The following is a 27,519-nucleotide window of genomic DNA, read 5'->3' as shown; positions in this document are numbered from 1 at the left end:
AATATGAATATTAATTTTCCACATACCAATTTAAACAGACAAAATTTTTCCATTCTTTTTATAGCTTACTATGGCTTTATGCACAAATGGACTATAATAAATAGATATGAAAGAGAAATGCATGTTCAAAAGAATTTGGCTTTATTGTATGTTTTAAAAGGCACTTTTTAGGATCTCTGCATTTTATACCATATCAAATACACAAATACACTAATGCAAAGCAAATAAAAAAATATTTCCACATAAATAGTGCATTGTTTCTCCAAAAAAAAAAAAAAAAAAAAGCATATGCCTATAACAGTGTTTACAATATATTTTAATTCGCAAAGTTCCTTCAATAACTTCTTTCAGGTTCCAAAGTGCATATATACAAGTTACAACAAAAAGGATTAGCTTATTACTGAACTAAATTTAATTAATAATGAAATGTAAAATAAGGCTATCTTTCCCATGATAAGGAACAAGATTACTGTACTAATTGGAACATAGGGATTTCTTGCTATGGTAGTATAAACTAAAACTTTTACTGTAATTATTCTGTTTGTACGAAATCTATATCCACATTCATTTGTAAAAAAAAAAAAAAGGAAAAATTCCTCTCCTACATTATTATAGCATAAAGGAGGATAGATTATGGCAGTTTGTCTGTCAAGCCGAAAAACTGCACTCTTCAGTAATAATGAAAAGTAATGCACTATATAGCACTATACAATTATTTCTGATTGTTGGTGTTATTGTGAATTTCTACTTTTCTTTTGAAATGTCTTCAGAACCACACATATATTATAAAGGTAAAAGTTCCCCTCACACATATGAGCTAGTCGTTCCCGACTCTAGGGGGCAGTGCTCATCTCCGTTTCTAAACCGAAGAGCCAGCACTGTCTGATGACAATTCCATAGTCATGTGGCCTGCATGACTAAACGCCAAAAGCGCACGGAATGCTGTTACCTTCCCACCAAGGTGGTCCCTATTTTTCTACTTGCATTTTTACATGCTTTCGAACTGCTAGGTTGGCAGAAGCTGGGACAAGTAACAGGAGCTCACCCCATTATGTGGCGCTAGGGATTCGAACTGCTGAACTGCCAACCTTTCCGATCGACAAGCTCAGTGTCTTAGCCACTGAGCCACCGCATCCCCTGTACTTTATACATTTTATATATATAAATACAATTTCCTATTACTACTTTTAAAAAGCCTACAACTTTATAAATCAGAAATCCCTAAATATTTATATAGCAGGATGCACAGCATCATTGTTAACATGCATGGATGATGCACGTTTTTATTTTGAATACATTCTCTCGTCTTGTCTAGGAGAAAGGCAACGTGACTGTACTGCAGTAACAGGCTTGATGTCAATTTGATCATTTTAAACGCAGCAGAAATAAGAACTACTATGCTGCAGTAACATTCTTAAACCAAACAAGGAGTAGGAAAAGAAAAAGAAAAATATTTTCTTTTTGTTAAAGCAAATCGTAATATTGTTAATTTCCTGAAATTCTTGCCTGGGAGTTAAGAACAGGAACTATGTTCCTAGTTATACCAATGCAAGCAAAAGACAAATCCTTCTAGCCGTCCACAGAATCTTACTGCTTTCATCTTAAATATATATAAAAAAGAGACAAGGCTTACAGTACAACACTGATATTGCTTTTATCACACTGGAATAAGTGCAATACAGTTAACGCTTTTTGATTCAACATTTTCCATGTAATATTTTTAAATTCTACTTTCCTTAGCAACCATTAAAATGCTTGTAACAGCTTCTGGAGATCATGTGTTATTTCCGTATAGTATATTTTTATACCCATGGTTTCCACCCCGGGAAGAGGCGGCTAAGATTTTTGGGGTCCATGGCTTGCTGTATGAGGAAGTTCACCTGGCCGGCCACGCTGAGCACTGTACCTTCTTCCATTCCTTTAAGTTTCTCCTGAAGTCGTATCAAAACACGCTCTGCCACTTTATTGAACAGCTGGTTTTCATTACTGAGAAGGAAACAAGAGTTTTAGGAGGCAGACAGATACTAATTCATAAGTACAAAATAATAATAAAATTTGCCCTTACTTTGCTTTTTTGTTACATCCTTGATCAGCACTACTGAAGTTGGAACTGACATCAGCTTCATCTTCTGACCTTTGCTGCAGATATAAAGCTTTCAAAGGATTCATGGTCCAGTCAAAAAGAGGGTCATATAGAAGCACCTAAATATCAAAGGAGACATAATTATATTTCTAAACAGAGCTTTCCACTGCCCATCTCTTATGGCAATGTATTCGTTTTATCTGTGTAGCATAATTTTTAAATTGGCATTCTAGGCCAAAATTCAGAATTGTTCAACCCATACATTCAGCTATTGAACTCTGGTTCCATCAAATAACCAAATCAAATAAATCGAGATAAGGGTGCCTCAATCTGCAATCCCACGTGTTATATTTTGTTACTGGCTCTTATTTCTGTTGACTGACAGGAAGAATGCTCATTCAAGGATTTTATGGCTGTAAAGTATATGGATTTTTTTAATTTTAGGAGTACAGCAACTGGGGTCTGGAAAGGAGACTGCAGCTCCTTCCCAAACCAACGCTTGATAAGTATGTTACCACACAATACGTAATTCAATTTGAGAAGTTGCTACCATGAGATGTGGTGCTGGCTACCAGCATGTTTGGCTTCAAAAAAGGGTTGGACCAATTTATGAAAGTCATGATGATCGAGGGCTCTCAGCTTTGATGGCAGTGTGATTGTCTCTGAAGGCCATATGCTGTGTGACTAGTAGGCTTCGTTGTGCAGTTGGGTGGCTACTGTTGAGAACAGACTGCTGGACTAGATGGGCAGAGGTCTGGTCCAGCAGGCCATTACTTAGGTTCTTATATCCCTTCAAGAGCCTTTAGTTATCCATTGCATAATAATTTAGATAGATGGATGGATAGACCCCCTTAGCACTTAATTCAAAGTTCCAACATGATTCATAGTAAAGTATTATCCGTTTTCTGGAATCTGTGCCTATGCTGCTGTTTGCCATATCTTTGTATCATCGGGTCCAAAGCAATACAACATGAAGAGATTTCTGAACACCTTCCCAGGTTGGCCGACTGCTTTGTTTTTTTACTTGTGTGTTAAAATGATTGAATGTCAGTCTAATATTTCTTGTGCTATAAGTCTGCTTTATTGGAGCATGAATTCAGAATGACATTAACATGTTTTAGTAATAATGCACTATTTGTTTTACAGTACCTCCATTTCAATGTTCACTGAGATAGGAGAGGAATCAGAATTTTTAAGCTACTCACCAACTAAGTTGTCTTTTGGGATGCAAAATATTAAATATAGTGTATAGTAGTCCAACACACCAAGTATATTTAATATAAGAATTACTTTCAATGTTATATTTAAGCCAAGAAACACTTACTTCTACAATAGTTAGCAGGGCTTCTTGAGAATTTCTCATAACATTCATAGTTTTTTCACAGCACCTAAATGATTTCCAAACAGATTTTTAATGTCAAAACCAGTTTCTATTTTAACTTTTATAGAAAACCTTGCAATGTAATTTTTCTAGGTAAATAAAAGTTTACAATCAGGTCATATGGGCCACATTTTTATAAATGAAAATGGTTCTTACCAACTCAATTTCCCAAACTGTAAAAACTGAAATCCTGGCATACATAATGGTAAAATTCTTTGAAAGGAGTAACATACCTCCTGAAGACCCCCTCAACACCAGCAATGCCCATGCCATCGACTATGTCTCTTGTTAGCCGAAAAGGTACAGTTTCTGGAGTAGGAAGGATTTTGCCCTGCTCAAAGGCAACTCCTAGTGGAGAAAAGAAAGCAGAAGTCGAAGGTCACTGTGTTAAAAGCACTTTTCCCAACCTCATATACCAATATAGTATTAGAATATATTTTTTAAATGTCAGAAAATACAGTTGATTGCAGCAATGAGGTAACAGTATATATTTTTAGCGATTATTAAATTACAGATAGTCCTCCATTTATGACCATTCATTTAGCAAACATTCAAAGTAATGATGTCACTGGTTATAACTAGGCTTTGCGTTCCATTGCCCAGCATCCCTATGAACATGTGATTGAAATGTGGGTGCTTGGCAACAGGCTTGCAATTACAACTGATTGCACTGCCCCATGATCATGTCATCATCATTTGTGACCTTTCCCACCAGCTTCCCCAGAAAGTCACTGGGGAGGCTGACAGGGAAGGTCAAGTCATAAGAGAAGAAACTCCCACATTCATGCACCCTCTCCTAGCTGTTCTGGATTCACACTCACTGATCCTTGCTGCACCTCCCTGCCACCTTTGCATCGTCCCCGACCCTCACAGCAACTCCCTGGCATTTTTGGGTCTTTTTGCACCTGGCAGCAGCCACTTACCTTCCCTGCCATCCTGCTTGCGAGCACCTGGGTCTTACAACTTTCTGTCAGCTTCCCCACCAATTGGGTTTTGAGAAGTTGGTAGGAAGTTCCTCACCTAATGATTATAAGATTCAACTGACAGCAGCAACCAGGAGTGCAGGGATTGCTGTTACTAAGCAATGTAATTGTGCTTTACAAATATGGCATTGTAAATTGAGGACTACTTCTTGTGTCTTTTCAAAAACAGGGTCAAGAAAAAATATAACCAATCTTGTCAGTGTTTTTGGAGTTCTTGGTACAACTTTTGCATTTTTTTACTTCATTCTTTTATCATGTTATACTGATCCTTCCTCTATGGCTCAATGGTAAAGCCCTATGCTGATGTTTAGAAACTTGAGACCCACCCACCTTCTTACATCAATATTGTTCCTGAAGTATCTTTATCCTTCAGGGAAAAAGCCTTAGTGCACGCAATGATGCACTATTTCATACACCTGAGCCTTCTCTTCTTCAGAGAACCGTGCAATACACAGGAGAAAGAGCAGAGTTAATCAGAATGGTGAACCCTCTTATTTTTATAATGCTTGAATGGACTCACATCAAAATCTAAACACTTGATTCCTTTGCTTGGTACATACCTAGATCAATATGTACAAGTTCTGCACTTTCTTCATCTAACAGAATATTCTGTACATGCCTGTCTCCGAGACCAAGTATATAGCCAACTGAAATGGAAATATCCAAGATTAATCCTGAAGTACTTGTATCCAGCCTTTATTTTTTTGAAAGTTTACTGCAAATATGAAGAGTAGATTTCTTCCCCTTCCTCACCATAATCTAGCAAGACAATCCAATGTTCCAATAATGCCCTGATTTTCAGAAATATCTTTTCAAGGGGAATAAAGAGCTGCAGTTAGTTAATAGCCTATATATTGTATGCAGATCTGGTACAGAGCTAATATTTTCATATAATTATATTTCTGTATTGATAATATATACAACATATTTATTTTAAACTCTAATTAACACTTTGTTTTTCATTAGCTATCTGAATAACACACCTCAATAAAAATAGGAAGATAATAAAAGTAACTATCTACACAATCTATTAAAATATTTAACTTACCAAAACTGAGTTCATCATTTTAAAAAGCACAAAGTAGTTAAGAATTAACAGTTTGCAAACACATTTTGGAGTTTCTGGAATCCTATCTGAAAAATCAACAGTGTAGTTTCCTACCATTTTGAAAGGGAAAGTCACAAATATTACATCAATAAAGGGAAGAAGGGCAACTTGGGGTGTTGTGCCTTTCTTAGTCTGGCTTCCAGAAACTTTTCCAATCATAACTTTTCCAATCATAATTATTAGTGGCATGATATCCATGATGTTGAGATATCATGCCATATGCACTAAAAATGACAGTGCATTTCCAAAGTAGACTTTATATATGTTAAAAGAGTCCTCTGTTGACATGGGTGGCTATAGAAATCAATCAATCAATCAAATCAGCATGCAACAAGCCCAGATACAAGCAACTACAGCGAGGAAAAAAAAACCTGGCTGATAGTATCTGTGTGAGACTTTCCTGTGCCCTTTGCATCCTCCTTCCTACAACTATGGCCCTTGTCTTCCTGATAAATATTGGACTACTTCTGGCCATCTAAAAGATGCCAGCCGCTAGTTTAAAATAATAAAATTCCCCCTCCCATTCCAAAGGACAAAAAGAAACCATTTGCTTTTGCCCAGGTTTCCAAAGAACTATCTTACTATTAGATTTTGCCCATTCCCAAAAGTTAAACATCAAAAGATTGTCTCCATTTATAGCTACTGTTGCCTCTAGATTGCCTACTCTTTCTCTGCTAGCAAAGAACTCTTCATAGAAAAATAATAAAATTCCTTTATTTATTAGTAAATATGATAAGAAACTTGATAAAACAATTTATTATATTTTACAATACCTATAGATGAAGTGGCAACACTTCGTGTGTATGCCAACCTTTTCTCAAACCACACCGCTGGATCCAAAAATCTTTCCATACAGAAATAGCGAAACACAGGTTGAAAATTCTGGCATATATCCATGAAAATAGTGTATTTTTCTTCGAAATCTTTCTTCTGTGCATCCTTTGAAGGAAACACAAATAGTTTAGAGATATTTCTTTTATCTTGTTAATTCTAAGTGTAGTTTCTTTTGTGTATGAATAGAGATGGTATGAAAAATGTTTTCAAATAAAACTAGTCTTGTAATTACAGAAGAAAATAACACCTCTTTCCTACAAAGTATGAATGCATATGAACATGAGCACTAGATATTCTGATAACATTGTAAAGAAACAGCATAAATGTGGTGGATAAAATACTGAATTTGGCAGGGCTCCCTCATCTGGACAGCAAAAGAACTTTTAAAACTGATGGATAAATAAAGACCAACAAAAAAAAACTCCACCAGATGGATTTAAAGAGAGATTTTCTCTTTGCTGGCATTGATTGATCTTCTAGAGTTCTGCAATTAAGATAAAATAGCCCTAGAACCTGGTAATGTTGTCTGAATTATTGCAGAGACTACATGTAGTGCTACCTCTGAAAACAGCAGAAATTTCAGGGCACATGGCTGTCAACTGGAACTAATTAGTAGGATCCTATCAGCACTGGCAGGGAGCCATTTCAGGGGTCAACTCAAAGGGCTTATTTTAGTTTTAACTGGGCAAATACCTTGGGATGATACCAAAACAAATGATCATTTGCCAAAAATGGCTTCCAAATTCATCTGAAGCCCTCTTCAAGATATCTCACTAAGTGAGGGAAGGTAGACAGCTACAAAAGAAAATATTTTTTTCCAGCGGTGATATCGCATCCGAAGACATTCTCCTCACAATCAGGTTTTCAAATATGCTGTCTTTCATCTTGTTATTCTTGATTTCATATTGGTTTCATTGTGCCAATGTGTCATCATGTCATTATACTTGACAGTTTAATCCATCTGTACCACTGCTTAGCTAAAGTTGATTTGAAGACTGAATTCATATTACATGGTAAAGGTCTCTGAGGTCATATTACTTTTCTCAGTGAATCCTGGGTCACTGTTTGACAACATGACTGTATTTCATGTAGACAACCGTATTTCTATTACCTCATCAATGTTCTTACATCCAGTTTCTACAAATGAAGAATCATTAATTGGCTGGATTTAATGTAGCGGACTTACCAACATTTTCTTTTGGCAGTCTAAGCTACTGTAGTCTTGTGGTCTATAGCGTTTGTGAGCACTGCTGACAGTATTGATGAGGAATTCACCCAAAGGAATTGTGCCAGTGCACCACTCTAAGACGCCACTTCTCTGAGAAAGGGGAACAACCTAAAGAGGTAGACAAAGCAGATTCATTCTGAATTATATGATCTTTGGTTAATCAAGAAAGTGCTAGAGAACGTATTATCACAGAATTGTGATTATCATTGGAAAGATAGAAGAAAACTCTCAAAATAAAAAGGAAGGAAAGAGGTCACGTACAAGTTGATTGTTTTAAAGTTAGTCTGCACTGAGAGGAATGATTCAGCAGCTGAGCACAAGCTGTAATACATTTCAGTAGTGGATTTGCTATTTTAGATAGAAGAATATATAACGCTACTTATTCATATTTTCTGGGCTCATGCAAGTAGTCTTATGTGGGCAATTGGGACTGGAATTTTGATCACTAAGCAATACAGTCATAAAGCATAGCCCCATCACTTAGTGACGGCACTCCTTACAGTCCCGGTTGATGTTGTTAATTGAATCCCGTGGTTGTTAAGCGAGGTAATCTCTGTGCTGGCTTCCCACAGCCTAAGCCAGTGCGGAAACTGGCAGAAAGTTGCCAGTCCCAGGTCCATGGGCAGATAAGCAAAGAGCAATGAGGCATGCAAGGTACAGCATGGCCGTGTGGGAGGTTGATGAGGGTACCAGAAGATGTGTGACAGTCATTGCAAAAGTTGGGGAAAAAGCACAAAAGGCACCACAAGGGTTGGGGAGGATGTTCAAGACATGCAGATCATGGAATGTGCACAAGGGTGTGTGTGAAAGGTGGTGTGTAGGTCAGATAGGGTGTGTAAGAAGCACCACATGTGTGGGTGGGGTTGTGTGAGAAGCACGGCATGAGTCCAGGGGTGGATGGGGGTTCAAAAGAGAGAAGATTTCCCCAGCATCTTGTGATCTTACCTGCCGGCTTCCCCAAAGATTTTCAGAGGAAGCCAGCAGGGAAAGTTAGAAATGGCAATCAAAACATCATTGGGCGCTTGGCAACCAGTTGTCAGTGGGAATGGATTATCAAGCACTCAAGATTCCAGCCATGTTCAGGGATGGTTGGAACTTTGAGAATCAGTTGTAATCACTATTTGTTCAGCGTCATTGAAACTTTGTACAGTCACTGAACAAATGGATATCAGTCAAGCACTATATCAATTTAAATTGCATTAATTGCATCATTTTTTTCTTTTTAAATCATATTATAACCTGTCTAGAGAGTTTTGGCTGTTACTCCAAACAGAAATAGAATAAATAAAGAAGGCGCCCAGGCTACATTCTCAGCAGGTTCCCAAGCATCAGATGCTGGGTAAGGTCTGTGTCAGGCTCTGGATAGTTATTACTACCCTGTGGAAGTCATTCCAAATTAGGCGAACACTTATTCTGTTGGAGGAGAAAGGTTGGCAACCTGTTTACCTAGTGGTCAGATTCTGCCATCATCAGTTATTCTAGAAGTTATTAATGAGGAACAGGAGATGAATGGATGGTCTTGTACAGGGCAGTTCCTTCTGCATTCAGGGCACCAACATTATATCCACAGCAGCCCATTTTCATGCAAAACTTGCCTTGTATCTGCGGATGGTTAGTTTTCTTTTTCTGGTGTCAGTATCTTGCTGTAGCAGAGTATTGCACATCTGGAAAACCTGTTGCATAACAGCATCCTGTCTCAGATCGTCACGCCCCTTTAAGAGATTAAAACAATAACAACAGGAATAGCATTGTCCCCAGAATGAATGTAAATGCAGAATTATACAACCTGATCCTACATACATTCAGAGAAGAAAATGGAAACGGCATCTGTGTAAATGTGTTAGGAACAGCAATTATCACCCCCAAAAAAGTCTCCAGACATCCCCACAACCTTTGCATTCTAAATGAGAGTGAGAATGAAACTGCAATTTCAGATGAACTTTCTTTCTTTGGAACTGCTCAAAAGTATGGAAAAATTTTGGTAAGCGTTGCAAAAAAAAACCCCTCACTACCATTATCATAGGCAAATTGTTACTATCTAAATTCTCATACAGTAAAATAAAAATACTGTATACAGAAGCTCCCATGGTAGAGTCCTGACCTAACAGTGTAAATTCAGAATGGTACTGGAGGAAGAAACAGACGTTTCTATGTATGTTCTCCCATACTAAAATGTTCCTCAACTGAGAAATAAGTTTAATAGTATGTATATTTGTGACTGAATATTTTATCATACTTATTCTGATGTGAAGAATTTGGCAGTATACAAAAGTGCCACATCTATAATCCTGTCCATATTTCATAATGAAACAGAGAACTCACCTTCACAAGCTGCCTTCTCTGTTGTCCATCTGATCCAATGCAATCTATTATTTTGGGTAGATTGACCCCGCCTGCTAGGCGAAATTCTGGTTTGAATGATCTTATTGTAATCAAATTTTCATATTTGCCACTAGGATCCACCTAAAATCACACGGAAAGTTAGATTAAGTGTAGATATTTCTTGACATTTATCCCTCCTCTAACTGAAATGTTCAAGCAGCTGCTTAGAAAATTTACAACTACGCTGCTTTTGGTATGGACTAAGCATAGCTCATAAAATCATCTGCTACAATGTCCTACCTGTCAATGACAACCACAACAATACACGAGCACACAACAGATACAAACGTAAGGTAAACAGCACCAAACTCGATTGCAGAAAATATGGCTTCAGCAACAGAGTGGTCAATGCCTGGAATGCACTACCTAACTCTGTGGTTTCATCCCCAAACTCCCGAAGTTTAACCTTAGACTGGCTAGTGCTGACCTCACCCCATTCTTAAGAGGTCTGTAAGTGGTGTGCACAAGCACACCAGAGTGCCTACCGTCCTGGTCCTAATGTTCCCTTTAATTGTATTCATGTTATGTATTCAATTCATGCTTATATATATTATCTAATATTAATGAAAAATAAATAAAAAATAAATAAAAAACCCACAACGGGGCAAAATGTTTTCTGAGACTTAAATTTAACTTAAATTGATTTACCTTTATTTCCATGGTAGGTACAGCAACATCCTGCAGATTTTTTAACTTAATTAGAGGTTGATCGGAAGGAATATTTATACCTCCTGGATAAACAATACATGCCTCATATTAATAAATATTTGCTGTTCATTGAGTCAATTTAATTTTTAAGGCCAGCACCCCTTGTCATACGATCGTCAATGTTTTGGGAATAGTCTTTGAAAAGTTCAGAATACATTTCTGAGATTATTGAAAGTTATTTCAGAGGTTCTACTTAGCCACTATCAATCAATTTATTTTAATTAACAATTATTTTTTGGATTTATATCCTGCCAAATAAATCAACTCTCATCTACTAGACATAGCAAATTGGGGAAAATATTTACAACATACAGCTTTCATATATAATATATTCCAAGTAAAATACATTGACAGAAAACAGTCCCCTTTACTTTGGGGTTTGAACTAGGAATGAATTGATTCAAAGCATCCAAACAATCCCCAATTCCCCAAATACATACCTCTGTGGGTTTTCCAGGGAGTTGCATCCATGTTTGCCAAAGTAATATAAGCATCGCAAAGGGCTTCAACCTTTACCACCATATCAGGTCTTTTGCATTTTACAATCTTAATTATACTGCTAGCAGCTGCCATTCGATCCTGCAGGATAAGGTTGTTGTTTTTTTTAAAAAAAGGAAGATAAAAATAAAATTCAAATGCAAAGTTTAAATTAATCAAGACATAAAATAAATCTGATATGAGGAAACAGAAAACATTGCAGAAGAAAAAATATTGTATTCTCATCTTCAAAGCTGATAACATGTCCTATGATTCCTTTAACAAAGCTTACTATTTTTTACAACCCAAAATAATGCAAAGTCAGTAAGTACCATGTCAAGAGGAGATGTTTCTTTTGGCACATTTTTTATTAGTCCACTTCTTCTAGTCATTTCTGGCTTGGTCAGGAGTTCATCTTTGTTGGCATTAGCCAGTGCCAAAATTATAAACAAAGTGTGATGTGGATGGTCGAGAGAAATCCTTGCTATAAGCTATTCAAGTAAAATATTTAAAAAGTTGGTTATTAAAAATAAAATATCAACTGAATATTAAACAAGCATCAAAGCTTCAACAATAATGTTCAATATGCTTTAACTCAGAAGTACATATGGACCCAGAAAGCCTTACGTATGTCTCTTCCCTAAAGATTTATATTAAAAGCTAAAGGTTCCCCTCGCACATATGTGCTAGTTGTTCCCGACTCCATGTGGCGGTGTTTATCTCCGTTTCAAAGCTGAAGAGCCAGCGCTCTCTGAAGAGGTCTCCATGGTCAGGTGGCCAGCATGACTAAATGCCAAAGGGGCACGGAAGGTGGGAAGATTTATATTAGCTGTATAATAAATGTATATAAACCTAAAGCTTTATATTAGCTGTAGTTAATTAATTTACTTTCAGTTTCACTATATTTACATCAAGTGAAGGTTAGTTTTTATCCCACTTACAAGTGGTTTGCAGGATACAACAACAATGGGGATTGGGACTGCCGCTGCCAACTGATGCAGTCATGAAGTGTGAGATGACATGCCCACATAGCTTAGCAAAGGCAATGTCAGCAGTCCTGGGTGCCACTTAACCCCAGCATGCATGAATCTTAAGCAGAAAGAGGCAGCAGTCCTAGGCAAGGAATGCAGGGAGTACAGTTGCCACAGTGGGTGGGGATACCACAGATACGTTTTTGGGATCAGGAAAGTATCGGGGGTGGGGGTCAGCACTGGAGGCTGCAGATGGGCCACAGAGGCTACAAGGGCAGGGAGGTCCTGCAAACAGGTGTGTACTACAAAGGGCAGTGGGGATGATAGGCAGTACAAAATCTTTGGGATACATTATCACAGGGACACCATGATAGAGACAGAACTTCAAGGACCTACCATTTCAAGGACAGACCATTTCGCCAGTGCCACTGTAATTTTGAACTGTGGACATAAGTTGAGGACTACCTAGGGGTTTTTTTGGAGCACCCCACCAAAAACATTTAACTAATGTAACATATGTCACAATGAGTGTTTCTTGACAAAGTTTTTTGACCCTGTTATAAATTAAGGAAATCCTTTCGCATTGTCAGAATATCTAAAGCAATATAGAAAAGATTCTACTAGCTCAGCTGTCCACATACATTCTAAGAAAACAATTATGCCACTCTCCTATCATATCTACTTAAAATTCAAACAAAAGCTCTCTAATATATTTGTAAATGAGGAAGATACATGACAATTGAAGATCAATTACTTTATTCAAAATCTCATGAAATTCACCCATCCTGGTTCCCATTCGAGCAGCCAGCTGGTACATCAGTGGCAAGAATTTGTAGGATGGTATTTTCTGTATTTTCTTCTGTTGTGCAGCAGAAGAACATGCAAAATAGAGACAAAATAGGAAAGGAATAGTATTTAAACACTGACAGACTTCTTTACAGAGTAAGATGTTTATATAAGTTTTTTTAAAAATAATTTTTATTAAACATTTTTCAAAAAACAAAAAAGAATTTTAACCAATAGTTTCTTTCCAATAATTTTGTAACTGTTAAATATTTCTTACTTGTCCATTTTTTCTCCCTTATTTCAATGTATCCTTTATACATAAAGTCTAATATTAATTTATTTATATATATACATATATGTGTACACAATTTCATTTCTACAAACTACATTTTTTCTGTTTCCTCTTACTTGTTGTTACATTTCTACTCCTATATCTGCCTTATTTGAAGTTTTATGAATGCATGAATCGTGCCTGAACTTTTTATTGTGATAAACTTAGAATCATTATCAGCGATAACGATGAAGCTGCAAAGTGTTATGTTGTTCACAATTTAAATCATGATTTAAATCACTAGTAAAAAGGTTTGATTTAAATCAACTCAATCTAAATCATAATTTTTAAAGAGCAACTGTCATCTCTGTCCTGGAGCAGCTCCTTCTCTGACCTGCTGTTGACTCACCGACAGTCCCAATATTGCAGAATATACAGCCTCATGCTACATAACTAAGCTCTATTTCATGTTGAATAAACTAAATTATTAAAGTATCTTAAATAGAAAACTATCTTTAGATAGATCTTTACTCCAAAAGCATTTATTAAAATAAATTTGATAATTTGATAAAAAATTTAAAAATCTGATTTAAATAAAAAAAAATTCACAACTGGGACTGCTAGGGCTGCTGTCATAAGTTGGTGCAGTCATGTACTATTTCGCCTAACAACTGCTTCATTTAGCAATGGAATTGGTAATTAAGGTCATTAAGCAAGGACTACTTATATTACCAAAAAAGTCATGCAAACATAATACTGGTTGCTAACGAGATTAGCAGATCTCTTTTATATCTAAACCCCTCTGGATGTTTTATAGATTTATAGACCAGACTGAAAAATAAAAGAAATAAAACTACAAAAGATTAAGGTATGCTTGGTAAGGTAAAGGTGAAGGTTCCCCTCGCACATACATGCTAGTCGTTCCCAACTCTAGGGGGCGGTGCTCATCTCCATTTCAAAGCCGAAGAGCCAGTGCTGTCCAAAGATGTCCCCATGGTCATGTGGCCGGCATGACTCAACGCCAAAGGTGCATGGAACGCTGTTAGCTTCCCACCAAAGGTGGTCCCTTTTTTTCTACTCGCATTTTTTATGTGCTTTCGAACTGCTAGGTTGGCAGAAGCTGGGACAAGTAACGGGAACTCACCCCGTTACACAGCAGCACTAGGGATTCGAACTGCTGAACTGCCAATCTTTTGATCGACAAGCTCAGCGTCTTAGCCCCTGAGCCACCACATCCCTTTTTATGCTTTTATCCCTTTTTATCCCCAAACACAACATCAAGATAGCCTTACGTACAGACCAAAAAATAGCCAACATCTTAAGAAACCCCAAAGACAAGATCCATCTAGAAAACCAAGGAGTCTATGAAATACAATGCAAAATCTGCCCAGCCATATACATTGGACAAACTAATAGGAGAATAAATGCACGCATCGCAGAACACAAAAACACAGTCAGCAAAGAAGAAAAAACCTCCTCCCTTTTCCAGCACCTTAAAACCACAGGACACGAAATTGATTTGAAGGAACCAAACTAATCTCCAAAACTGAACACTATAACAAGAGAATAATTATGGAAGCCACTGAAATAGAGAAACACCCCCACAGTATGAACAAACGGGACGACACCTCCCGCCTACCAGACATCTGGAAACCAGCCTTGGTCAACAAATGAGTCCCAGCCACAAAAATTGACCCCGGACCCAGGACAACACACAACGCCACCACCAACCATCCTCACCAGATTCAAACCCAAACCCATCCCACAGACGAAACACAACCACCATCCAGAAGCCAGACCATGCTGACACCACTGGCTCCTGCGCCCCCCTCCGATCCCCACACAAAGCAGGCTGACACAAACCAGGGCCCAGGATGCTGCATCACAGCCATCTGCTCAAGATATCACATCACAGAACTTCAGAGGCCACAACACCAAAGCTCAGTAACAAAAGACTAGGACCACATCCACACAGGATGCTACGAAACAGCCAACCAATCTGCAAACACCCACTCCATCTACCAATTAGGATGCAACCACAGAGCCAGCAGGAGGGGCAGGTATGGCAGAAGCGGGGGCCCATATCATGTTCGGGGAGTGCGCACTCGCTGTTTGCGAGCGATCGTGCACTCCGATCCCCTGGTCTTTTCCCGTTCCTCGAGTGGCTTAAATCCCCAGAGGCTGGGCCTTCGGCTGATGTGCAATGCCAGATCTGTGGTAAATAAAGCCCCCCTCATTTCTGATCTTATACAGGAGGGGGACGCGGACCTGATGGGCATTTCAGAGACCTGGTTGGGCACGGAAGGGGGGGTTCCCCTGATAGAAATGTGCCCACCGGTTTTCCGTGCATTCCACTGGCTGAGAGCCCAGAGTGGGGGTGGGGGGGTGGCGGTTATTATTAACGAGAGTTTAGAGCTGAGGGAGATCACTGTGCCACAGATGTGAGTCCCTCCTTGTGAAGTGGGGCCTGGGGGAGCAGGTGGGTTTGCTGGTCATGTACCTGGCTCCTTGCTGCGTGACAGAAACCCTGCCTGAGCTGCTGGATGTGATTGCCAGGACGGCGGTTGAGACCCCCAGGCTTATTGTTCTGTTTCCCTCCCCCCAATACTCCCAGCAAAGAGTCAGTCAGAGGCCTCCTTTTCTCCTTTTATTTTCATAGATATATGTCCTGGCCACGTCTACCCACGGGCCTGCCAAGTTTCTGGAGATAACGAGGAAATTATAGATAAGGCCAGAATTACTCACGAATATATTCTTCCCTCCATTGATACAGTTTGCCCGTGCAAATTCATTGCTTTGTCCAAGACAAAAAACCAGGAAGTCCCGCCTCCTATTTATAGTCTCTGCAGATGTCACTGCATGACAATTATGACTTGGCTTTATCCCAACACTGCTTCTGCTGCGCGCGCCGGTCACGCCTGCGCAGTCTTGCATCACTCCAAAACTGTTCTTGGGGCGTTGCCAAATCAGAAGAAGGCTCCAGAGAATCAGGTCTTGCCGGCCCCTCCTCCTCCCTTTGAGTGGGTGCCAGGGAGGGAAAGGGCTCAAGAGAAGCAGGGCTTGCCAGGTCTTCTCCCTCACTTTCTGAATCATCCGAGTCCAGGAGTCCGGGTCCAGGAACCTGGGTCACAATACTTATGGTCATGGGGGATTTTAATCTGCCGTCGGTTGGGGTGGTATCCACGTTGGCTCAGGAGTTCATGGCTTCCATGACAGCCTTGGACCTGACCCAGTTGGTGAATGGTCCCACCCACATCGGGGGAAACACTCTGGACTTGATTTTCGTCTCTGGACAGTGGTTGAATGATCTGGAGTTAGGGGAGTTAATTATTAGACCCCTGTCATGGTCAGATCATTCGCTCCTTCAGCTCGACTTTCGAACCGCCACCCCCCACCGCAGGGAGACGGAACCGACGGCACCTGATGGACCCAGAGAGGTTCCAGATGGAGCTTGGGCCATTCCCTGAGGATTTAGCCCACGGCTTGGCTGGAGATCTAGTCGCTGCCTGGGATAGGGCGGCTGCTGGAGCTCTAGATCACGTTGTGCCTTTGCGGCCTCTGACCCGGTGCCGATCTCGATTAGCCCCTTGGTATTCCGAGGAGCTGAGAGAGATGAAGCGCCGAAGAAGACGCCTAGAGAGTAATTGGAAGGCCAGCCGCTCCGAATTTGACCGGACACTAGTAAGGTCTCAAATTCAGACCTATCTAGTGGCGATGAGCGTGGCAAAACGGGAATATTTTTTCCACTCTCATTGCATCGGCAGATAACCGCCCAGCCGCCCTGTTTAGGGTGACCCGCTCGCTCCTTCATCAGGGAGCAGTGGAGGATCCCTTACAGGGGCGTGCTGAGGAGTTTGGACAATATCTGTTCGATAAAATCACTCAGATTTGGGAAGGTTTGGACTCTGATTGGGTAGATCCGGGTGGGGTGGAAGAGGCAGGTCTTGGGGTCGCTACTTGGGATGAGTTTGATACAGTGATTCCTGAAGACATGGACAGGATACTGGGGAGACTGAATGCGACCACATGTTTATTGGATCCGTGTCCCTCCTGGCTGGTACTGGCCACCCGGGAGGTTACACGAGGCTGGCTCCAGGGAATTGTTAACTCCTTCTTGGTGGAGGGTGTCTTCCCTACCGCCTTGAAAGAGGCAGTGGTGAGGCCCCTCCTCAAGAAGCCCTCCTGGATCCAGCTGCTTTAGCAAATTACCGTCCTGTCTCCAACCTTCGCTTTGTGGCAAAGGTTGTTGAGAGTGTGGTTGCACGACAGTTTCCCCAGTACCTGGATGAAACTGTCTATCTAGACCCGTTCCAGTCCGATTTCCAGCCTGGTTACAGCACAGAAACGGCCTTGGTCGCGTTGGTGGATGATCTCTGGAGGGCTCAGGACAGAGGTTGTTCCTCTGTCCTGGTCCTATTAGATCTCTCAGCGGCTTTTGATACTATCGACCATGGTATCCTGCTGCGCCGGTTCGGGGGACTTGGAGTGGGGGGCACCGTTTATCGGTGGTTCTCCTCCTATCTCTCGGACCGGTTGCAGACGGTGTTGACAGGAGGGCAGAGATCGGCCCCGAGACGCCTCTTATATAGGGTGCCGCAAGGGTCGGTTCTCTCGCCTCTTCTGTTCAACATCTATATGAAGCCGCTGGGCGAGATTATCCGTGGTTTTGGGGTGAGTTGTCATCTATACGCTGATGATACTCAGCTGTATATTTCCACCCCTAACCACCCCAACGAGGCCGTCGAAGTGATGTCCCAGTGTCTGGAGGCCGTATGGGTCTGGATGGGGAGAAACAGACTCAGGCTCAATCCCTCCAAGACCGAGTGGCTGTGGATGCCGGCAGCCTGGTACAGTCAGCTGACTCCATCACTGGCTATGGGGGCAAGTCGTTGGCCCCCGCGGAGAGGGCTCGCAATCTGGGCGTCCTCCTGGATGCACAGCTGTCTTTAGAAGAACACATGACAGCCATCGCCAGGGGAGCTTTTTATCAGGTTCGCCTGATACGCCAGGCCCTTTCTGGACCGGGTCTCCCTTTGCACGGTCACTCATGCCCTTGTTACATCCCGCCTGGACTACTGCAATGCTCTCTACATGGGGCTCCCCTTTAAGGGCACCCGGAAGCTCCAACTGGTCCAGAATGCGGCTGTGCGGGTGATTGAGGGAGCACCTCGTGGCTCCCATGTGACACCCCTCCTGCGCAGTCTGCACTGGCTTCCGGTGGTCTTCCGGGTCCAATTCAAAATGCTGGATATCACCTTTAAAGCGCTCCATGGCTTAGGACTGGGTTACCTACGGGACCGCCTACTGCCATCAGTAGCCTCCCACCGACCTGTGTGCTCCCACAGAGAGGGCCTCCTCCGGGTACCGTCGGCCAAACAATGTCGGCTGGCGACCCCCAGGGGGAGGGCCTTCCCTGTGGGGGCTCCTGCCCTCTGGAACGAGCTACCTCCGGGGCTTTGTCAACTCCCCGACTTCCGGACCTTTTGCCGCGAGCTGAAGATGCTTTTGTTTCAGTGTGCAGGGCTAGCTTAAATGTAGTTTTAATTGGGGTTTTTAAACGGGGTTTTTAAATTGTATTTAAATTTTAAGGCCATACATTGAATTAATTTTTATACTGTTTTTAATAGCAGCGGAAGAGTTGGGACAAAGCCAAGTCATAATTGTCATGCAGTGACATCTGCAGAGACTATAAATAGGAGGCGGGACTTCCTGGTTTTTGTCTTGGACAAAGCAATGAATTTGCGGGCAAACTGTATCAATGGAGGAAGAATATATTCGTGAGTAATTCTGGCCTTATCTATAATTTCCTCGTTATCTCCAGAAACTTGGCAGGCCCGTGGGTAGGCGTGGCCAGGAAATGTATCTATGTAAATAAAAGGAGAAAAGGAGTCCTCCTCCTCCTCCTCCTCCTCCTCCTCCTCCTCCTCCTCCTCCTCCTCCTCCTCCTCCTCCTCCTCCTCCTCCTCCTCCTCCTCCTCCTCCTCCTCCTCCTCCTCCTCCTCCTCCTCCTCCTCCTCCTCCTCCTCCTCCTCCTCCTCCTCCTCCTCCTCCTCCTCCTCCTCCTCCTCCTCCTCCTCCTCCTCCTCCTCCTCCTCCTCCTCCTCCTCCTCCTCCTCCTCCTCCTCCTCCTCCTCCTCCTCCTCCTCCTCCTCCTCCTCCTCCTCCTCCTCCTCCTCCTCCTCCTCCTCCTCCTCCTCCTCCTCCTCCTCCTCCTCCTCCTCCTCCTCCTCCTCCTCCTCCTCCTCCTCCTCCTCCTCCTCCTCCTCCTCCTCCTCCTCCTCCTCCTCCTCCTCCTCCTCCTCCTCCTCCTCCTCCTCCTCCTCCTCCTCCTCCTCCTCCTCCTCCTCCTCCTCCTCCTCCTCCTCCTCCTCCTCCTCCTCCTCCTCCTCCTCCTCCTCCTCCTCCTCCTCCTCCTCCTCCTCCTCCTCCTCCTCCTCCTCCTCCTCCTCCTCCTCCTCCTCCTCCTCCTCCTCCTCCTCCTCCTCCTCCTCCTCCTCCTCCTCCTCCTCCTCCTCCTCCTCCTCCTCCTCCTCCTCCTCCTCCTCCTCCTCCTCCTCCTCCTCCTCCTCCTCCTCCTCCTCCTCCTCCTCCTCCTCCTCCTCCTCCTCCTCCTCCTCCTCCTCCTCCTCCTCCTCCTCCTCCTCCTCCTCCTCCTCCTCCTCCTCCTCCTCCTCCTCCTCCTCCTCCTCCTCCTCCTCCTCCTCCTCCTCCTCCTCCTCCTCCTCCTCCTCCTCCTCCTCCTCCTCCTCCTCCTCCTCCTCCTCCTCCTCCTCCTCCTCCTCCTCCTCCTCCTCCTCCTCCTCCTCCTCCTCCTCCTCCTCCTCCTCCTCCTCCTCCTCCTCCTCCTCCTCCTCCTCCTCCTCCTCCTCCTCCTCCTCCTCCTCCTCCTCCTCCTCCTCCTCCTCCTCCTCCTCCTCCTCCTCCTCCTCCTCCTCCTCCTCCTCCTCCTCCTCCTCCTCCTCCTCCTCCTCCTCCTCCTCCTCCTCCTCCTCCTCCTCCTCCTCCTCCTCCTCCTCCTCCTCCTCCTCCTCCTCCTCCTCCTCCTCCTCCTCCTCCTCCTCCTCCTCCTCCTCCTCCTCCTCCTCCTCCTCCTCCTCCTCCTCGCCGCCAAGTGCCCGATAACCGTGCGGATAAGTTTTCTGGGCAGCCTGAGATGTTCCCGACCTTCTTGGGACAGTGCCAGCGCTACATGGCTATGAGGCCAGAGGATTTCCCAGACGACCGGGCTAAGGTGGCCTTCGTGATTAACCTTCTTTCCGGCTCCGCTGCTCGATGGGCCACGCCCCTCTTGCTCCAGGTCAGCCCCCTGCTGACGGACCATCGGCGTTCTTGCCATCACCTCCGCACAAGGTTTGAGGATCCCGTTCTAATGCTGAAGGCAACCAGGCGGCGTAAGGAACTGAGTCAAGGGAAACGCCCCTGCAGGAGTACATCGCGAATTTCGTCTTTTGTGCCAGGACTCTGATTGGAATGATGCAGCGCTGGTGGACGCATTCCAGGAGGGACTTTCAGAGGAATTGCAAGATGAGCTGGCCCAGGTGAAGGCGCGGACCCTTGACAACTTGGTGCCCCTTTGTCTCCGCCTCAACGCCCATCTGCAATGGCGACCGTCCTGTTGCACCCACCGGGACCCGCCGTCGACATCTGCACCCCCACTTCCTGCGCCACCAGCACCCCGGGTTGCCCCACGTTTTGTAACCGCTGGGGAAGAGCCCATGGAGTTGGGAGCAGCCAGACCTCGCCTGACAGCCCAGGAGCGGAACCGGAGGCGCCAAGGGGGATTGTGCCTGTACTGTGGGGAGCCCGGCCACTTAATCCGCTTCTTGCCCCAGAAAGCGAAGGGGGGCACACACGCCGGTCCCCGAATCACAGTGTGACCAATCGGAAAATGGAGCAGGCCCGACTTCGGGGAAACCCTAGGTCGGGCACGTACTAAGCCCCCACTGGACGTTGCGGAAGTAGACTCTGGGCCCCCTCGGCATCTGATTCTGGACACACGGATATGGTTGGGGAACCAGTCGGACGGGCTCCAGGCGCATGCGCTGGTGGACTCAGGGGCCACAACAAACTTTATGGACCAGGCCTTTGTGACCCAGTTTGCGGTCCCCGTGGTTCCGGTGGACCCTCCGATGCGGGTAGAGACAATTGATGGGTGGGAACTGGTGTCCCGCCCCATTAAATTCGCCACCCAGCCTTTGCGCCTGGCTATTGGGGACCATGAGGAGGCGATCCAGTTTTATGTCACGGCGGACCTTCATTTTCCCTTGGTCCTTGGGTTGGCCTGGCTTCGGACCCACGATCCTCAGGTGGCCTGGTCGCGGAACGCCATCTCTTTCCCGAGTCTGCAGTGCGTCGATCACATCCGCCACACCTGTGCCGGCCAGAACGTCCCCACCGCTGCCATCACCTTGCCTCCTGAGCTGACGGACTTCGCCGACGTGTTCAGCGAGAAGGAGGCGGACCGACTACCACCGCATCGGCCCTCGATTGTCCCGTGGACCTTCTGCCCAACGCACCACTGCCTGTGGGACGCCTGTATTCCATGTCGGAGCCCGAGTTGGCCGCCCTCAGGGACTTCCTGGACAAAAACCTGGCCCGAGGGTTCATCCGGCCTTCAAAGTCCCCTCTCTCGGCCCCAGTCCTCTTCGTGAAGAAGACAGGGGACTTGCGCCTATGCTGTGATTACCGCCGGCTAAACGCCATTACGGTGCGGAATCGCTACCCCCTGCCGCTCATCCCGGAGCTACTGGAGAGGTTGCGGGAGGCCACGATCTTCACCAAGCTCGATCTCCGGGGGGCCTACAACCTGGTGCGGATGCGAGAAGGAGACGAATGGAAGACGGCATTCGGCACCCGATACGGACACTACGAATACACTGTCATGCCATTTGGGTTGACCAATGCTCCCGCCGTTTTCCAGCACTTCATGAACGACGTGTTCCGAGACATGTTGGATCGGTTCGTGGTTATCTACCTCGACGACATCCTGATTTACTCCCGGTCCAGGGAAAGCCACCTTCGACACGTCGGTCTGGTTCTGCAACGCTTGCGGGAGCAACAACTCAATGCGAAGCTGGAGAAATGCGTCTTCTTCCGGACTTCCATAGAATTCCTCGGGCATATCATCTCGCCCGAGGCATAGCCATGGACCCATGTAAAGTAGAAGCTTTGTGTAGCTGGGAAGCCCTCGTCGGGTGAAGGATGTTCAGCGCCTGCTGGGCCGCCAACTACTACCGGACCTTCATCCGGGCTTTGCCACACTGACAGCTCCACTTACCCAGCTCCTCAGGAAGAAGGTTGCATTCCGGTGGGGTCCCCCGCAGCAAGAAGCATTCATCGCACTCAAGAAAGCCTTCGTCACGGAACCCGTCCTGAGGCATCCCGACCCGCTCCGGCCTTTTGTGGTGGAAACGGATGCGTCCAATGTGGCTCTGGGAGCGGTGCTGCTACAGGCTCCGGCGAATGGCGGCACACTTTTCCCTGCGCTTACTACTCCCGGAAACTCAATCCTTCCGGCGCAACTACACTATCTGGGAAAAGAGTTGCTGGCTATCAAGGCTGCATTCGAGGCTTGGCGACACCATCTGGAGGGCCCGACATCAGGTGGAGGTCGAGCGGACCATCGGAATCTCGAGCACCTCACCACAGCTCGGAAGTTGAACCAGCGGCAGATCCGGTGGTCGTTGTTTTTGCCGGTTCAACTTCCGCGTGACCTACATTCCCAGCGGTCACAACCGGAGGCGGATGCCCTGTCCCGCAAGCCAGAGTACCTCTGCGCCAAGGACCCCTTCCTCCACGGACAGTGCTGCCGGCAGAAGCCTTGGCCGCAGCACGGAACCAGTGGACTTGCGGGCCCAGGTGCGAGGCGCAGCGCCAGGACGCCTGGTCGCAGCAAAGGAGAGCGGAGGTGGGCCCCACGTCTCCTTGGACCTTGGAGGAGGACTTACTCAAGTTTGAGGCGATTATATGTGCCCACAGGACCACTCCGAGCCCTCGTCATGACCCAGTGCCACGACAACCCTGCAGCAGGACATTTTGGGTTCTTCAAGACCCTCCACCTGGTGACACAGACCTTCTGGTGGCCCCGAGTGCGGCATGATATACATGCCTACGTGGCATCCTGCGTACCGTGCCGGCAAGCGAAGGCCGCCACAGGGGCCCCTCCCGGGCTCCTCCAGCCCTTGCCGACACCCGACCGAGCCCGGGAGGGCGATCTCCATGGACTTCCTGATGGACCTGCCGCCGTCCTCTGGGTTCACCACGGTGCTGGTGGTGGTGGACATGCTCACCAAGATGGCATACTTCATCCCATGCCGTGGACTGCCCACAGCCGCAAAAACGGCCCGTCTCTTCCTGCAGCACATCTTCCGCCTCCATGGTCTACCGGACAGGGTGGTTTCGGACCGCGAGTTCAGTTCACAGCTCGCTTCTGGAAGAGCCTGATGGCCGCGTTGGAGTTGCAGGTGTATCTGTTGTCATCGCACCCCCCGGAGACCGACATGGGTACAGAGAAGGTCATCAGTATCCTGGAACAGTATCTCCGTTGCTTCATCAACCAGCAACAGGACAACTGGGCCGATTACCTGTCCCTGGCAGAGTTTGCTTTTAACAACTCTCAGCACACCTCTACTCAGATGACCCTGTTCTTTGCCAATGTGGGGTACCATCTTCCCTCTGGCACCACCAGACTCTCCTGTTCCCGAAACGCAGACCTTCCTGACGGAATTGTATGTGGTCCAACAGTTGGTATGTCAGCAGCTGGATCGGGCAAAGGAGGACTACAAACGGTCCGCCGACCGCTCCCGATGGGCAATGCCCCTGCTGGCGGTTGGAGACCAGGTGTGGCTCTCCACCAAACACCTCCCGTCCGACCGCCCGGTAAAGAAGTTGGACCACCGATTCATCGGCCCGTTCCCTGTTGAGGCAGTCATCCACCCGGTAGCCTACCGACTGACCCTGCCACGATCCATGCGGATCCACCCCGTCTTTCACCGGTCCCTTCTGGTTCCTGAGGCCACACCGAGTCCCCTTCGGTGCCCAACAGCACCTGTCACTGTCGCTGAGGACGGGTCGGAGGAATCTGAAGTCCACAGCGTCGAGACTCCCGCTGGCTAAAGGGTCGTTTCCAATATTTGGTCGCATGGAAGGGATACGGGACTGATTTCTCCTGGGTAGATGCCTCCGGCGTTCATGCCCCTGACCTGCTACAGGCCTTCCATGAGCAGAACCCAGCCCGACCGCATCCCGATCGTCAGCCCCGGGGGAAGGGCCCTGCGGTGAGGGATAGTGTTGTGACCCAGGTTCCTAGACCCAGACTCCTGGACTCGGATGATTCAGAAAGTGAGGGAGAAGACCTGGCAAGCCCTGCTTCTCTTGAGCCCTCTCCCTCCCTGGCACCCACTCAAAGGGAGGAGGAGGGGCCGGCAAGGCCTGATTCTCCTGAGCCTTCTTCTGATTTGGCAACGCCCCAAGAACAGTTTTGGAGTGATGCAAGATTACGAAGACGTGATCGACGTACGCAGCAGCGGAAGAGTTGGGACAAAGCCAAGTCATAATTGTCATGCAGTGACATCTGCAGAGACTATAAATAGGAGGCGGGACTTCCTGGTTTTTTGTCTTGGACAAAGCAATGAATTTGGGCGGGCAAACTGTATCAATGGAGGGAAGAATATATTCGTGAGTAATTCTGGCCTTATCTATAATTTCCTCGTTATCTCCAGAAACTTGGCAGGCCCGTGGGTAGACGTGGCCAGGACATGTATCTATGTAAATAAAAGGAGAAAAGGAGGCCTCTGACTGACTCTTTGCTGGGAGTATTGGGGGAGGGAAACAGAACAGATACAGTGATTCCTGAAGACATGGACAGGATACTGGGGAGACTGAATGCGACCACATGTTTATTGGATCCGTGTCCCTCCTGGCTGGTACTGGCCACCCGGGAGGTTACACGAGGCTGGCTCCAGGGAATTGTTAACTCCTTCTTGGTGGAGGGTGTCTTCCCTACCGCCTTGAAAGAGGCAGTGGTGAGGCCCCTCCTCAAGAAGCCCTCCTGGATCCAGCTGTTTTAGCAAATTATCGTCATGTCTCCAACCTTCGCTTTGTGGCAAAGGTTGTTGAGAGTGTGGTTGCACGACAGTTTCCCCAGTACCTGGATGAAACTGTCTATCTAGACCCGTTCCAGTCCGATTTCCAGCCTGGTTACAGCACAGAAACGGCCTTGGTCGCGTTGGTTGATGATCTCTGGAGGGCTCAGGACAGAGGTTGTTCCTCTGTCCTGGTCCTATTAGATCTCTCAGCGGCTTTTGATACTATCGACCATGGTATCCTGCTGTGCCGGTTCGGGGGACTTGGAGTGGGGGGCACCGTTTATCGGTGGTTCTCCTCCTATCTCTCGGACCGGTCGCAGACGGTGTTGACAGGAGGGCAGAGATCGGCCCCGAGACGCCTCTTATATAGGGTGCCGCAAGGGTCGGTTCTCTCACCTCTTCTGTTCAACATCTATATGAAGCCACTGGGCGAGATTATCCGTGGTTTTGGGGTGAGTTGTCATCTATACATGGGGCTCCCCTTTAAGGGCACCCGGAAGCTCCAACTGGTCCAGAATGCGGCTGTGCGGGTGATTGAGGGAGCACCTCGTGGCTCCCATGTGACACCCCTCCTGCGCAGTCTGCACTGGCTTCCGGTGGTCTTCCGGGTCCAATTCAAAATGCTGGTTATCACCTTTAAAGCGCTCCATGGCTTAGGACTGGGTTACCTACGGGACCGCCTACTGCCATCAGTAGCCTCCCACCGACCTGTGTGCTCCCACAGAGAGGGCCTCCTCCGGGTACCGTCGGCCAAACAATGTCGGCTGGCGACCCCCAGGGGGAGGGCCTTCCCTGTGGGGGCTCCTGCCCTCTGGAACGAGCTACCTCCGGGGCTTTGTCAACTCCCCGACTTCCGGACCTTTCGCCACGAGCTGAAGATGCTTTTGTTTCAGTGTGCAGGGCTAGCTTAAATGTAGTTTTAATTGGGGTTTTTAAACGGGGTTTTTAAATTGTATTTAAATTTTAAGGCCATACATTGAATTAGTTTTTTATACTGTTTTTAATTTGTGTTATATGTATTTTTTGTATTTTATTGGCTGTGAACCGCCCTGAGTCCTTCAGGAGAAGGGCGGTATACAAATTTAATTAATTAATTAATTAATTAATTAATTAATAATAATAATAATAATAATAATAATAATAATAATAATAATAATAATAACCCACTCACAGCAATACTCCCCGCCTCGACCAATCTGCAAACACCCACCCCATCTACCAATCAAGATGCAACCAACAGCCAACCAACCTGCTCACAGCAACACTCCCCACCTCCCCACCAGTATTTATAGAGAGACGGCGGCTCTGACCACTCTTTGCTCGAGAAGCACGAAGCCGAAGACATCAGCCTGAAGATGATGAGTGAGACCTTGTCGAAATGTCGCCAAGATACTCTCAACCTTACACAGGAAAAGACCCGAAAATGCCAAGACATACATACATACATACATACATACATACATATATATATATATGTAGATCTTTGGTTATTCGGGTTTTCTCCCGCGTAAAATTGGAAGTGTCTTGGCGACGTTTGACAATCTCGTCGTCATCTTCAGGCTTCAACTTTCGTGCTTCTGGGAGCAAGAAGCACGAAGCTGAAGCCTGAAGATGATGAATGAGACTTCGTCGAAACGTCGCCAAGACACTTCCAATTTTACGCGGGAGAAAACCCGAATAACCAAAGATCTACATACAAACACCCGCGAAAACCTCAGAAAACATATATATATATATATATATATAATCATTATGGAACATAATTGTTTATGTAAATTGGATACTTTCTTATATTAGCCTGAAAAAGTAACAATCGAAAATGCTATTAAAATGGCAAACTGATGCTAATTAATTCAGATCACCATACCACATATCCCAAGAATAAAAGCTAATAAAGTGAGGCAGGCATAGTGAGAGTGAGAGAAAAGAAACGAGGAGGGTGCCAAATGCAATGCTTTAGTTCTATTCATTTCTCTATTTAGGAAAAAAACAAGATAATATCTTTCAAACTAATCAACTATATTTATCTAGTGAACACCAGTAACAATAATAAAATAATACAATGCAAAATTTGTTCTGATTTTTGAGAAATTGTAGATGTAGCATAAATATGCACAAAACATGTAAAATCCAAATAAAGCTGACAACACGGGCATGTTTTCTTACAAAAGCTGAATTTACATGATAAAAGCTTAGGATCCAAATTAAAGATTCACAACAT

The 27,519-nt window shown here is 45.4% G+C and overlaps 1 protein-coding gene across 2 annotated transcripts in view; it reads right to left on the bottom strand.

Annotated features, from left to right (window-relative positions):
• Positions 1-1,638: 1,638 nt before the first annotated feature.
• ATM (ATM serine/threonine kinase) overlaps positions 1,639-27,519 on the bottom strand; it is a 72,670-nt gene continuing 46,789 nt past the window's right edge. For both annotated transcript variants that reach the window (XM_058185000.1, XM_058185001.1), the window contains exons 51-63: positions 12,910-13,014; positions 11,517-11,675; positions 11,148-11,286; positions 10,648-10,730; positions 9,940-10,080; positions 9,213-9,329; positions 7,576-7,725; positions 6,329-6,494; positions 5,008-5,094; positions 3,698-3,812; positions 3,408-3,471; positions 2,066-2,202; positions 1,639-1,986 (exon numbers count right to left, since the gene is read on the bottom strand). In XM_058185000.1, the coding sequence (XP_058040983.1) occupies positions 1,803-1,986; positions 2,066-2,202; positions 3,408-3,471; positions 3,698-3,812; positions 5,008-5,094; positions 6,329-6,494; positions 7,576-7,725; positions 9,213-9,329; positions 9,940-10,080; positions 10,648-10,730; positions 11,148-11,286; positions 11,517-11,675; positions 12,910-13,014 (1,647 nt within the window). In that variant the 3' untranslated portion in view covers positions 1,639-1,802. The remainder of the gene's footprint in view (positions 1,987-2,065; positions 2,203-3,407; positions 3,472-3,697; positions 3,813-5,007; positions 5,095-6,328; positions 6,495-7,575; positions 7,726-9,212; positions 9,330-9,939; positions 10,081-10,647; positions 10,731-11,147; positions 11,287-11,516; positions 11,676-12,909; positions 13,015-27,519) is intronic.

The sequence above is a fragment of the Ahaetulla prasina genome, chromosome 5, assembly GCF_028640845.1.
Source record: "Ahaetulla prasina isolate Xishuangbanna chromosome 5, ASM2864084v1, whole genome shotgun sequence".
Classification (NCBI taxonomy): domain Eukaryota; kingdom Metazoa; phylum Chordata; class Lepidosauria; order Squamata; family Colubridae; genus Ahaetulla; species Ahaetulla prasina.
The sequence above is the reverse complement of the archived record's forward strand: the minus strand, read 5'-3'. Positions and strand labels throughout refer to the sequence as shown.